The following is a 14,995-nucleotide window of genomic DNA, read 5'->3' as shown; positions in this document are numbered from 1 at the left end:
GAATATAAAATACAAATGTATTTCAGTTCTAGGAGTTACATGGTGGAACAAGCTCAGTGATGAGCTGAAGACATGTAGTTATTTGTTAAGGTTCAAGAAAACCTTAAAAGGTGAAATAATCGAAAATTATAAAATATAGTAACAAGTACTTTCATCCCATTGATTTTTTTTTTTTAACGTTGATGTTCCAGGCAATCTTATTTTCAGTGGAGGTATAGGATAGGCAAATATAAGCTTCGGCTTCAGCCTATTCCTTTTTCGGTCATTCTTTTTATTTTATTTTATTTTTGTGTGTAAATGTGTATGATAGTTAAATATGTATAATCTGTACTGTTAAAATGCTCACACAAAATGGTTAATGGTTGATGGTTGATTATATGACCGAAATAAACTTATTTCATTCATTTCATTCAAACTTTTATTAGTATATTGCACAGTACAGTACATATTCCGTACAATTGACCACTAAATGGTAACACCCAAATAAGTTTTTCAACTTGTTTAAGTCGGGGTCCACGTAAATCAATTCATGGTAAAGTAAAGTAATTTAGTGTTGGCGCTAGGAATCTTTAAAATGGGATCCCACGGTAAATTTATGGGGTCCCACTTTTTTGTAACCGTTTTGAAAACAAATGATAAATGTATGCGTTATCCTGTTATATCTCACATTTTATATTGTGTTTTGGAAAAAGGTTGTCATAAACTTTACTTAAAAAACCTCTAAAGGCTTAGTGGCCACATGCGTGGACAACACCTTGTAGCTCTTATTTCCAAAATTGTGTACACTACTGAATTGGGGTCTTATGGCCGCTTATGTGGACACTTATACTGCCATCTGGTGGTGTCAGAAGAGTTTAACATACAATGGAATTTGGAGGGAAAAAAAGTGTAAAAATAAGAATTAGCATGTCACTAAACATGAAGTACACGTTTGTGTACTTATGGAGTAATAAGTACATCATATCAAAAGATGATTCTTAGTTTTTATTCTAATTAGGGTCCAATAAGCCCAAATAGCAAAGAGAAATAAAAAAAAAGCATGTAAACAAACAGCTTGAGCCTTAAGATGTTAATTCATAAAAAAAATAACACAAAAGAAAACAAATGCAGTATTTGTGATCGATAAAACTTTAGGCGAATCAAAATGTACGAAACTGTACCGGAAAATGCATTACTTTGAAGTCGACCAATAATAAATGATTAATAATCTGACCCGGCAAATATACCGTATTTTCCGGACCATAGGGCGCACCGGATTATAAGGCGCCCTGCCCATGAATGGTCTATTTTTTAAATCTTTTTTCATATATTAGGTGCACCGGAATATAGGGCGCATTAAAGGAGTCATATTTTTTTTTCTAAATGTAAAATACTTCCTTGTGGTCTACATAACATGTAATGGTGGTTCTTTGGTCCAAATGTTGCATAGATGATGTTTTACAGACCATCTTCAAGTCGCTTTCTGACAGTCGCTTCCGGATGCGCCGTTTTGTGGGCGGTCTTATTTATGTGGCTCACCTTCGACAGCGTCTTCTCCCCGTCATCTTTGTTGTAGCGGTGTAGCGTGCAAGGACGGGAGTGGAAGAAGTGTCAAAAGATGGAGCTAACTGTTTTAATGACATTCAGACTTTACTTCAATCAATAACGGGGCAGCGTCTCCTCGTCCGAAAACAACCACACCGGGAAATGTGTCCCGTGAAAAACCGTCCGACCGGAACTCTCTAATAACTAAAGTTCCTTGAGTGAATAATGTAAACTCACTATACCGGTATGTTTTAGCACTTTCATGCAAAGTTTACTGACAGATATAAGTAAGAACTTTACACTACTTTATATTAGAAATGGCACTAAAACATTTACTACTAAAACATTTTGATAAGATTTTTAGTGTGGTCTCACTATATGGCACATGTTTATGACTGTGTTGGCGTTGTTTATACTGCCACCCTTAGTGTGACATGTATGGCTGTTGAGTAAGAATGCCCTTTAGTCACATTAACAGGGGATGTTCATAAGCAGTTTGGTCATTAAAATTGGTTATAATCATGTATAATGACAGCTTGTCATGACATCTTCGATTTAAGACATTATCTCTCCCTTCAACGCTTCAAAAACACTAAGGTGGGTGAGCTCAACCTTATAGTCCGGAAAATACTGTTAAAAAAACGCCGGCGGAAAGCGAAAATTGGTAAAAAAAAAACAAAAAAACATGCGTGGTCTTCCAGAATTTCGCGTCCTTTCCGATTTCAAGGCGTAAAAAGACACAAAAAGTGCATTAACGTCAACACTGTAATTGAGATGTTTCAATGAAAAGCAATTGGTGGGAACTACTTTTTCTTCCGCCGAGGTAAGTATGTGACATGGCGCTGTGCTCATTCATTCTGTCATAATGTCATTTGTTTATTTAAGAATATTACTGGCAATTAAAATGAGTATTCTAAAACTGCAACTTGTATTCTAGGCTGTTTGGAGACGCTACATAAAGAGTAGAATATAATATAATATAATATATGCGCCATCATTTCTTTCGCCCTACGATTTTTTATCATTTAAATATGATTCCCCAAGAGCAGCAACACTTGAAATACACCACTTGTTACATTTTAGCAGACACATTAGGTATATTCAGTGGCGGGCCGTGCGTTTCCCACCTAGGCCCTCAATGATTACATCTCAAAATACCATCGTTGATGTCACCACATGACCATTGCTGGAGAAACACTATACAGAAACACATTCACGCCCTACTGGGCATTGTACTAAACTGCTTATTTTCTGGCGCATTTACAAATCAATAAACCCGCATCAGCAATTAAAACATATCTTATGTGGTGCTGTCAAAATTGAAATTGCAAAAAACATATTAAATGTGAAAAAATAAAGAAATAAAATATCTGAACTCACGTTTCATCGACAGGTGAGCTAGTTTCCGGGGTTGGCCGACACGGTCTCACAAGATGTAGTTTCTCTTTAAATATCCTTCTTGAAAATGGCCTTGTTGTCTTGTCTAATCATAAAAGATGCAGATGAGGCGTGTTGGCTGACTTCTTAAAAGTTTACTCCACAGCGTGCTCATCGATAACATCACGCTGGATAATGTAGGCTCCTAACATCACTATATATCTGCCTTAGACCAGCTAGAAGGCCTTACTGGCAACAACTAGTGATCTGATTGGCTGTCGAACTGTCTTACAGTGCACGGACGCCAGCATTGCTGAATCTGAAGGCCTCTGGCAGATTTCAAACTGCATGGCAACATAGGATAGCTAAATTCTGATTGGATAAAAACTCTATGACCTAAAAACAACAGCGCTGGAAGGAGCATAATATGACATGAAGAGAATATGAATACTTTTAGATATTTAGGGAAAGTAAATTTAAAATTACTTTTATAGACTTAGAAAAACTGGTACATGCCTTTATTACCAGTAGGCTAGACTATTGTAATGGTCTCCTTGCAGGTCTTCCCAAAAAAACTGTCAGGCAGCTACAGCCTGTTCAGAACGCTGCTGCTAGAGTTCTAACAAAGACCAAAAAATGTGAGCACATTACACCAATTCTTAAATCTTTACATTGGCTCCCTGTACATCAGAGAATTGATTTCAAAATCCTCCTGCTCACATATACACTACCGTTCAAAAGTTTGGGGTCACATTGAAATGTCCTTATTTTCAATGAAGATAACTTTAAACTAGTCTTAACTTTAAAGAAATACACTCTATACATTGCTAATGTGGTAAATGACTATTGTAGCTGCGAATGTCTGGTTTTTGGTGCAATATCTACATAGGTGTATAGAGGCCCATTTCCAGCAACTATCACTCCAGTGTTCTAATGGTACAATGTGTTTGCTCATTGGCTCAGAAGGCTAATTGATGATTAGAAAAGCCTTGTGCAATCATGTTCACACATCTGAAAACAGTTTAGCTCGTTACAGAAGCTACAAAACTGACCTTCCTTTGAGCAGATTGAGTTTCTGGAGCATCACATTTGTGGGGTCAATTAAACGCTCAAAATGGCCAGAAAAACAGAACTTTCATCTGAAACTCGACAGTCTATTCTTGTTCTTAGAAATGAAGGCTATTCCACAAAATTGTTTGGGTGACCCCAAACTTTTGAACGGTAGTGTAAATCACTACATGGTCTATGGCCGAAGTATATCACTGATATGCTCCCACTATATAAGCCCTCTAGATCACTAAGATCTTCTGATACCAATCTGTTAGCGGTTCCCAGAGTAAACTCAAATCAAGAGAGAGCATCATTCAGTCACTATGCAACAAATAGCTGGAATAAACTTCCTGAAGATGTCAGACTTTCCCCAACTCTGACTACTTTTAAAACTAGACTGAAAACTTTTATGTTCACCTTAGCTTTCAGCTAAATCTTTTAATCTTTTAACTTTTAACGTCCGCACTGTTTTTATTTCTATCGTCTGCATTTTAATTTTGCTTTTATTTTCTTTCATTTCACTTTGTTGTCTGTGAAGCACTTTGAGTTTGCCTTGTGTATGAAAAGTGCTATACAAATAAAGTTGCCTTATCCTAAATTATGATCATGATTTCTGGGTATATTTGCACAAAGTACTGATATCAGATCAGTTTAGCCGATACCAGCCTGACTGTTACTTGGTATGGGATCAAAAGTAAAATCGGCTCGACTTTTTCAAATCTAAAATCAGTTATCGGTCAGCTGAGCTACCAAGTAGAGCCCAATCTTTATGAATAAAAAGTAGAATACATTTTTATACAGTGAATACCATCTCTATGCTTTGTCCAACTTAAAGTGCATCGACCTCCACAACCAAGTAAACACAGTTAAAAAAACAACAATGTACAAACATACAGTATGAATGTTGAGAGGTCACTGTGGTGAACGTGCTTGAACAAGTAGAAAACTCAGACTCTTTGACATGCAAATGAAAACAAAACCAGTGATATATTCTCCAAATGAACTACCAGGTGAAGTTGAGTGCATTCCTATTTCGAGCTATGTCACCCTGTCGTCTATAATATCCTTTTTTTCAATATCACTTAAAGTGATGAACGTTCTTGGGATTTGAACATAAAGTAAATCAACGCATGTATTCAGTTGACCAAATAAACAGTCTAATTAGTGCTAAAAAGACTGGCTTCAACAGCTGTGGCTGTAGGCAACCACCTACTATCCTTGGGCTGGGCGATAAAACGATATCACTATACATCACAATAGATGTGTAATCTATATTAATGTGTTCAATAAAATGTATGACTTTTGTTTTCTTCTTGGTGGGACGAAAGCTGAAGTATGGAAGCGAGGTTGGTTGCATGAATAAAAACACTCGCTCTCTGGTGACCGAGCAACGCAGGAAGTGATCGCTGATCAGTGAGAGTGACACGCTAACAGCCAATCAGGTGACAGTATCAACCATCAAGTTTGGTTGATTCTTTGCATGGAGTGAGAAAAAAGGATAAAAGGAAAAGTACATGGACAGTATGGCACTTTTTAGGATTTTTTCAAAAGGACCGTAGTCAGACCAATGTGGTCTGTACATGATGCAAGGCAAGACCGCTAATACCGCACCACCTTAGCCGCGCTCACCCTTTAGAGCACAGCTGGAACTTCCTGGCTGTAAACCTGCAGAAAATAGTTCTTCTCGGGTTTCTCTGTTTACATCTTCTCACTATTTTCTTACACTTGATCAAGCATTTCTTACATATTCCTTATTTTAGGATCTTATTGTTCAATGTGATTTGACTATTTTGTTTACATTGTTGGAGTGTTTTCAATGCTTGTGTTGACATTTCCTTTCTGCCTCTATAGCTGAGGGATTATAATTAGTATAAGTTACATTACAAATAAAAATGTTCACATTTCCTTATTTATGATAGGTCAAAAAAAAATAATTAATTATCGATATTAAACACTTATATCGTGATACAGTTTTCAGCCGTATCGCCCAGCCCTATACCATCCTCCTGTCATGTTTATGAGCTCCACAAGGTGGCAGTAGTTGGATTTAAAGTACTGTATCATAAAAAATATAATGTAAGATTGTAAATTGTTACTGGGATTTCAACAGGACAGCAGTCCGGATCGTGCAGGTGTGGAAGGAGATTACACCTGTACCATCACCAGTATTACCCTGCGGGGCGGAGAGAGGGAGGGGAGACGGAGACCACGCCACAGCAGCGGGAAGGCGGGTGGTAGCGGTGACTCTCAGGACGGATGGTGAGTCTTGCATCATCATAGCTGAGAGGTGGTGAGTACATATACAGTTCTGTGTGAGGATTGGACCCACTCAACAATCATCCCTGCAGGTTTTGGTGACAGTTTATGGTTCTGGTTGCAGAAATGTTGTGTAATCCTGCAGACATATTTAAAAAAAATCAAAGCCCACATCACAAAAAGGGAGTGTAATAAATCTGCGAGTGAATTTCAAGTTTACCATCCTCAGAAGCGACAGGTGAGTTGATCGGTGAACCTAAAGGTCCTGGTGTCCTCGGCCGTACACAGCAGGTCCCTCATGCGTCTGGCCCGCTTCTCCTCCACCACAAACCTGCGGGAACGCTCCCGAGCAGCCTGCTGCTCAGCACGCTTCTCCGCTCGCTTCCGGGTCAGCCACCTTCAAGTGCACGTACAGTAGGTGCAACAAGTGTTAGTCACAATAGTGCAAGTGGACGTACAGTAGGTGCAACAAGAGTCAGTCACAATAGTGCAAGTGGACGTACAGTAGGGGCAACAAGTGTTAGTCACAATAGTGCAAGTGGACGTACAGTAGGTGCAACAAGTGTCAGTCACAATAGTGCAAGTGGACGTACAGTAGGTGCAACAAGTGTTAGTCACAATAGTGCAAGTATTATTTAGTACGGTGCAAGTATTAGTAAGGTGCTGGTATTATTTAGTATAGGTAAAAGTATTATTCAGTATAGGTGCATGTATTATTAAGTATAGGTGCATGTATTATTTAGTATAGGTGCATGTATTATTCAGTATAGGTACATGTATTATTTAGTATAGGTGCATGTATTATTCAGTATAGGTGCATGTATTATTTAGTATAGGTGCATGTGTTATTTAGTATAGGTGCATGTATTATTCAGTATAGGTGCATGTATTATTTAGTATAGGTGCATGTATTATTTAGTATAGGTACAAGTATTATTTAGTATAGGTGCATGTATTATTTAGTATAGGTGCATGTATTATTCAGTATAGGTGCATGTATTATTTAGTATAGGTGCATGTATTATTTAGTATAGGTGCATTTATTATTCAGTATAGGTGCATGTATTATTTAGTATAGGTGCATGTATTATTTAGTATAGGTACAAGTATTATTTAGTACAGGTGCATGTATTATATAGTATAGGTACAAGTAGTATTTAGTATAGGTATAAGTGTTATTTAGTATAGGTGCATGTATTATTTAGTATATGTGCATGTATTATTCAGTATAGGTGCATGTATTATTTAGTATAGGTGCATGTATTATTTAGTATAGGTACAAGTATTATTTAGTATAGGTGCATGTATTATTTAGTATAGGTGCATGTATTATTCAGTATAGGTGCATGTATTATTTAGTATAGGTGCATGTATTATTTAGTATAGGTGCATTTATTATTCAGTATAGGTGCATGTACTATTTAGTATAGGTGCATGTATTATTTAGTATAGGTACAAGTATTATTTAGTACAGGTGCATGTATTATATAGTATAGGTACAAGTAGTATTTAGTATAGGTATAAGTGTTATTTAGTATAGGTGCATGTATTATTCAGTATAGGTGCATGTATTATTCAGTATAGGTGCATGTATTATTTAGTATAGGTGCATGTATTATTTAGTATAGGTACAAGTATTATTTAGTATAGGTGCATGTATTATTTAGTATAGGTGCATGTATTATTCAGTATAGGTGCATGTATTATTTAGTATAGGTGCATGTATTATTTAGTATAGGTGCATTTATTATTCAGTATAGGTGCATGTATTATTTAGTATAGGTGCATGTATTATTTAGTATAGGTACAAGTATTATTTAGTACAGGTGCATGTATTATATAGTATAGGTACAAGTAGTATTTAGTATAGGTATAAGTGTTATTTAGTATAGGTGCATGTATTATTTAGTATAGGTGCATTTATTATTTAGTATAGGTACAAGTATTATTTAGTATCTGTACAAGTATTATTTAGTACAGGTGCACATATTAAGTATTATTTAGTATAGGTACAAGTATTATTTAGTATAGGTACAAGTATTATTTAGTATTGGTGCAAGTATTATTTAGTGTAGGTACAAGTATTTAGTATAGATGCATGTATTATTTAGTATAGGTACAAGTAGTATTTAGTATAGGTACAAATATTATTTAGTATAGGTGCACGTATTATTTAGTTTAGGTGCACGTATTATTTAGTTTAGGTGCACGTATTATTTAGTATAGGTACAAGTAGTATTTAGTATTGGTGCTAGTATTATTTAGTATAGGAACAAGTATTTAGTATAGGCGCAACCGTGCAAGTATTATTTAGTATAGATGCAAGCATTATTTAGTATTATTTAGATTAGTATTATTTCATATAGGTACAAATATTATTTCATATAGATGCAAGTATTTAGTATTATTTTGTATAAGTACAAGTATGATTTAGTATAGATGCAAGAATTATTTAGTATTGGTACAAGTAGTATTTAGTATAGGTACAAGTATTATTTAGTATAGGTGCATGTATTATTTAGTATAGGTGCATGTATTATTCAGTATAGGTGCATGTATTATTTAGTATAGGTGCATGTATTATTTAGTATAGGTGCATGTATTATTTAGTATAGGTGCATGTATTATTTAGTATAGGTGCATGTATTATTTAGTATAGGTGCATGTATTATTTAGTATAGGTGCATGTATTATTCAGTATAGGTACAAGTATTATTTAGTATAGGTGCATGTATTATTTAGTATAGGTGCATGTATTTAGTATTATTTAGTATAGGTACAAGTATTATTTAGTATTTGTGCAAGTATTATTTAGTATAGGTACAAGTATTTAGTATAGGTGCATGTACTTTTTAGTATAGGTACAAGTAGTATTTAGTATAGGTACAAGTATTATTTAGTATAGGTGCACGTATTATTTAGTATAGGTGCACATATTATTTAGTATAGGTGCATGTATTATTTAGTATAGGTGCATGTATTATTTAGTATAGGTACAAGTATTATTTAGTATAGGTGCATGTATTTAGTATTATTTAGTATAGGTACAAGTATTATTTAGTATTGGTGCAAGTATTATTTAGTATAGGTACAAGTATTTAGTATAGGTGCATGTACTTTTTAGTATAGGTACAAGTAGTATTTAGTATAGGTACAAGTATTATTTAGTATAGGTGCATGTATTATTCAGTATAGGTGCATGTATTATTTAGTATAGGTGCATGTATTATTTAGTATAGGTGCATGTATTATTTAGTATAGGTACAAGTATTATTTAGTATAGGTGCATGTATTTAGTATTATTTAGTATAGGTACAAGTATTATTTAGTATTGGTGCAAGTATTATTTAGTATAGGTACAAGTATTTAGTATAGGTGCATGTACTTTTTAGTATAGGTACAAGTAGTATTTAGTATAGGTACAAGTATTATTTAGTATAGGTGCACGTATTATTTAGTATAGGTGCACATATTATTTAGTATAGGTGCATGTATTATTTAGTATAGGTGCATGTATTATTTAGTATAGGTACAAGTATTATTTAGTATAGGTGCATGTATTTAGTATTATTTAGTATAGGTACAAGTATTATTTAGTATTGGTGCAAGTATTATTTAGTATAGGTACAAGTATTTAGTATAGGTGCATGTACTTTTTAGTATAGGTACAAGTAGTATTTAGTATAGGTACAAGTATTATTTAGTATAGGTGCATGTATTATTCAGTATAGGTGCATGTATTATTTAGTATAGGTGCATGTATTATTTAGTATAGGTGCATGTATTATTTAGTATAGGTACAAGTATTATTTAGTATAGGTGCATGTATTATTTAGTATAGGTGCATGTATTATTTAGTATAGGTGCATGTATTATTTAGTATAGGTGCATGTATTATTTAGTATAGGTGCATGTATTATTTAGTATAGGTGCATGTATTATTCAGTATAGGTACAAGTATTATTTAGTATAGGTGCATGTATTATTTAGTATAGGTGCATGTATTATTCAGTATAGGTGCATGTATTATTTAGTATAGGTGCATGTATTATTTAGTATAGGTACAAGTATTATTTAGTATAGGTGCATGTATTTAGTATTATTTAGTATAGGTACAAGTATTATTTAGTATTGGTGTAAGTATTATTTAGTATAGGTACAAGTATTTAGTATAGGTGCATGTACTTTTTAGTATAGGTACAAGTAGTATTTAGTATAGGTACAAGTATTATTTAGTATAGGTGCACGTATTATTTAGTATAGGTGCACATATTATTTAGTATAGGTGCATGTATTATTCAGTATAGGTGCATGTATTATTTAGTATAGGTGCACATATTATTTAGTATAGGTGCACATATTTAGTATAGGTGCATGTATTATTCAGTATAGGTACAAGTATTATTTAGTATCTGTACAAGTATTATTTAGTACAGGTGCACGTATTTAGTATTATTTAGTATAGGTACAAGTATTATTTAGTATTGGTGCAAGTATTATTTAGTATAGGTACAAGTATTTAGTATAGGTGCATGTACTTTTTAGTATAGGTACAAGTAGTATTTAGTATAGGTACAAGTATTATTTAGTATAGGTGCACGTATTATTTAGTATAGGTGCGCATATTATTTAGTATAGGTGCATGTATTATTCAGTATAGGTGCATGTATTATTTAGTATAGGTGCATGTATTATTTAGTATAGGTGCATGTATTATTCAGTATAGGTGCATGTATTATTTAGTATAGGTGCATGTATTATTTAGTATAGGTGCATGTATTATTTAGTATAGGTGCATGTATTATTCAGTATAGGTGCATGTATTATTTAGTATAGGTGCATGTATTATTTAGTATAGGTGCATGTATTATTCAGTATAGGTGCATGTATTATTTAGTATAGGTGCATGTATTATTCAGTATAGGTGCATGTATTATTTAGTATAGGTGCATGTATTATTTAGTATAGGTGCATGTATTATTCAGTATAGGTGCATGTATTATTTAGTATAGGTGCATGTATTATTCAGTATAGGTGCATGTATTATTTAGTATAGGTGCAAGTATTATTTAGTACAGGTGCATGTATTATTTAGTATAGGTACAAGTAGTATTTAGTATAGGTATAAGTGTTATTTAGTATAGGTACAAGTATTATTTAGTATCTGTACAAGTATTATTTAGTACAGGTGCACATATTTAGTATTATTTAGTATACGTACAAGTATTACTTAGTATTGGTGCAAGTATTATTTAGTGTAGGTACAAGTATTTAGTATAGGTGCATGTATTATTTAGTATAGGTACAAGTAGTATTTAGTATAGGTACAAGTATTATTTAGTATAGGTGCACGTATTTAGTTTAGGTGCACGTATTATTTAGTATAGGTGCATGTATTATTTAGTATAGGTACAAGTATTATTTAGTACAAGTGCATGTATTATTTAGTATAGGTACAAGTAGTATTTAGTATAGGTACAAGTATTATTTAGTATAGGTGCACGTATTATTTAGTATAGGTACAAGTATTATTTAGTATGATCAATTATTTATTTATTTAGTATTGGTGCTAGTATTATTTAGTATAGGGACAAGTATTTAGTAAAGGTGCAACCGTGCAAGTATTATTTAGTATAGATGCAAGCATTATTTAGTATTATTTAGTGTAGTATTATTTCATATAGGTACAAATATTATTTCATATAGATGCAAGTATTTAGTATTATTTCGTATAAGTACAATTATGATTTAGTATAGATGATTTAGTATAGATGCAAGTATTATTTCATATAGATGCAAGAATTATTTAGTATTGGTACAAGTATGATTGTAGAAATGGTGTAGATCATTTTTAGTGAGGGCCACATCACAGTTAGGGCTGCCCTCTGAGGGCCGATTGTAACTGTGAACAATAATATTATTTCCAGCCTTTTGCTGGCCACATGAAATTATTTGGTGGGTCTCATTTAATGATTTGGAGGGCTATGTTAAATGATGTAGCAGGCCACATGAAATTATTTGGTGGGTCTCATTAAATGATTTGGAGGTCTACAGTATGTTAGGTGTAGCAGGCCACATGAAATTTTTTGGTGGGTCTCATTAAATGATTTGGAGGTCTATGTTAAATGATGTAGCAGGCCACATGAAATTATTTGGTGGGTCTCATTAAATGATTTGGAGGTCTACAGTATGTTAGATGTAGCAGGCCACATTAAATTATTTGGTGGGTCTCATTAAATGATTTGGAGGTCTATGTTAAATGATGTAGCAGGCCACATGAAATTATTTGGTGGGTCTCATTAAATGATTTGGAGGTCTACAGTATGTTAGATGTAGCAGGCCACATTAAATTATTTGGTGGGTCTCATTAAATGATTTGGAGGTCTATGTTAAATGATGTAGCAGGCCACATGAAATTATTTGGTGGGTCTCAAATGATTTGGAGGGCTATATAAAATGGTTTGGGGGGACACTAATAATTTGTCTGGCCGCAATACATGTTGTAATGGGCCACTTTAATGATTTAGCAGGCGACTTTAAATGATTTGGAGGGCTATTTAATGATTTTTCAGGCCACACAAGATGATTTAGAGGGCCACGTTAATGATTTGGTGGGTCACTTTAAATGATTTGGTCATAATTTGGTTGTCTGCATTAGCTGATTTAGAAGGCCAATTTAATGATTTAGCAGGCCACATTAATGATTTGGATAGCTTTCCAAATGATTTGGAGGTCTAATTTAATGTTTTGGCACGCCAAGTTAAATGATTTAGAAGGCCATGTTCAATTATTTGGCAGGCTACTTTCTGATTGGAGAGACAACTTAAATAAACTGGTGAGCCACATTAAATGATTTGGTGGGCCGCGTTAAATGATCTGGTGAGCCATATCTGGGCCCCGGGGCTTGAGTGTGAGACGTGTGTCATGTATGAATGGAAGTGGGCTCACAGTTTGAAGGCACGTTCACACTCCTCACGAGTGCGTAGAAGGTAGCTGCTGTCCTCCTCCAACCTCCTGAACTGTAGCAGCTGCTTCTCTCTCTGCTGCTGCTCCTCTTTCCTCTGCAGCCACACCTTGAATGCCTCCTCTGGCTCACTGGACTCCCTCTGCAGCAACAACACACAGCCAGGCCACTATAAAGTCTCAGACAATCTGGGACACTATAAAGTATCAGAAATTCTGCTGTGTGGGCCAATATAAAGTGTCAGACAATCTGCTGTGTGGGCCAATATAAAGTGTCAGAAATTCTGCTGTGTGGGCCAATATAAAGTGTCAGACAATCTGCTGTGTGGGCCAATATAAAGTGTCAGACAATCTGCTGTGTGGGCCAATATAAAGTGTCAGACAATCTGCTGTGTGGGCCAATATAAAGTGTCAGACAATCTGCTGTGTGGGCTAGTATAAAGTGTCAGACAATCTGCTGTGTGGGCCAATATAAAGTGTCAGACAATCTGCTGTGTGGGCCAATATAAAGTGTCAGACAATCTGCTGTTTGGGTCAATGTAAAGTGTCAGACAATCTGCTGTGTGGGCCAATATAAAGTGTCAGACAATCTGCTGTGTGGGCCAATATAAAGTGTCAGACAATCTGCTGTGTGGGCCAATATAAAGTGTCAGACAATCTGCTGTGTGGGCCAATATAAAGTGTCAGACAATCTGCTGTGTGGGCCAATATAAAGTGTCAGACAATCTGCTGTGTGGGCCAATATAAAGTGTCAGACAATCTGCTGTGTGGGCCAATATAAAGTGTCAGATAATCTGCTGTGTGGGCCAATATAAAGTGTCAGACAATCTGCTGTGTGGGCCAATATAAAGTGTCAGACAATCTGCTGTGTGGGCCAATATAAAGTGTCAGATAATCTGCTGTGTGGGCCAATATAAAGTGCCAGACAATCTGCTGTGTGGGCCAATATAAAGTGTCAGACAATCTGCTGTGTGGGCCACTATAAAGTGTCAGACAATCTGCTGTGTGGGCCAATATAAAGTGTCAGACAATCTGCTGTGTGGTCCACTATAAAGTGTCAGACAATCTGCTGTGTGGGCCAATATAAAGTGTCAGACAATCTGCTGTGTGGGCCACTATAAAGTGTCAGACAATCTGCTGTGTGGGCCACTATAAAGTGTCAGACAATCTGCTGTGTGGGCCAATATAATATCTGTCTACGGCGCTAAGCCTTCTGGGTAATGTAGTATGCAAGCATTGACATGTATTTATATAGTTATTTATCCCGGGTTAGGAACATATTTTCAAAGAGGTAGCATGTTAGAGATGTTGAAGTGTGATGATAATCTCTTGTTGTCTCTTTTACCAATGGAAAATAAGCGCTATTGACAGTTCACAGATGTTCTTTTTTTAAGATGGACAAGACTTTTCATGTGCAAAACTTCCACGGAGCGCAGAGCAGGCAGCAAACAACAACAATAATGATGTTGGTGTGCAGGTTTAGTGTGGTCATACCTTAGATGTCATCCTCTCCATCTCCTGGGCTCTGTGGATTCTCCTCTCTTGCTGAAGCTGCTCTCGCTTCCTCAGGAGCCAGGCCTTGAAAGCCAGCTCGTTCTCCCGCCTCTTCTGCTCCTCTTCCTCCATCCTCTTCTGCTCGGCCTAAATATTTCATTAAAAACCCTTCATCTCAAATGGCCTTCAATGTAGGAACCTTCTTGCCTGACATTATTCATACACGTTTTGAATATGTGTCTTCTCAGATATGTGTAAAAAAAAAGTAGCTAATTCTGCGAGAATGTCTGCTACCAGTTAGCATGCATCAAGTGCCAAAATATGAGTCTGC

General features: G+C 35.2%; 1 protein-coding gene across 3 annotated transcripts in view; it reads right to left on the bottom strand.

Moving 5' to 3' along the window:
* Window positions 1-4,436: 4,436 nt before the first annotated feature.
* ccdc181 (coiled-coil domain containing 181) overlaps window positions 4,437-14,995 on the bottom strand; it is an 18,940-nt gene continuing 8,381 nt past the window's right edge. For all 3 annotated transcript variants that reach the window (XM_062027806.1, XM_062027805.1, XM_062027807.1), the window contains 4 exons: window positions 14,665-14,811; window positions 13,156-13,313; window positions 6,428-6,604; window positions 4,437-6,346 (listed from right to left, as the gene is read on the bottom strand). In XM_062027806.1, the coding sequence (XP_061883790.1) occupies window positions 6,433-6,604; window positions 13,156-13,313; window positions 14,665-14,811 (477 nt within the window). In that variant the 3' untranslated portion in view covers window positions 4,437-6,346; window positions 6,428-6,432. The remainder of the gene's footprint in view (window positions 6,347-6,427; window positions 6,605-13,155; window positions 13,314-14,664; window positions 14,812-14,995) is intronic.

This window comes from Entelurus aequoreus, linkage group LG19 (genome assembly GCF_033978785.1).
Source record: "Entelurus aequoreus isolate RoL-2023_Sb linkage group LG19, RoL_Eaeq_v1.1, whole genome shotgun sequence".
Lineage (NCBI taxonomy): Eukaryota > Metazoa > Chordata > Actinopteri > Syngnathiformes > Syngnathidae > Entelurus > Entelurus aequoreus.
This window is presented reverse-complemented; position numbering and strand designations above follow the sequence as displayed.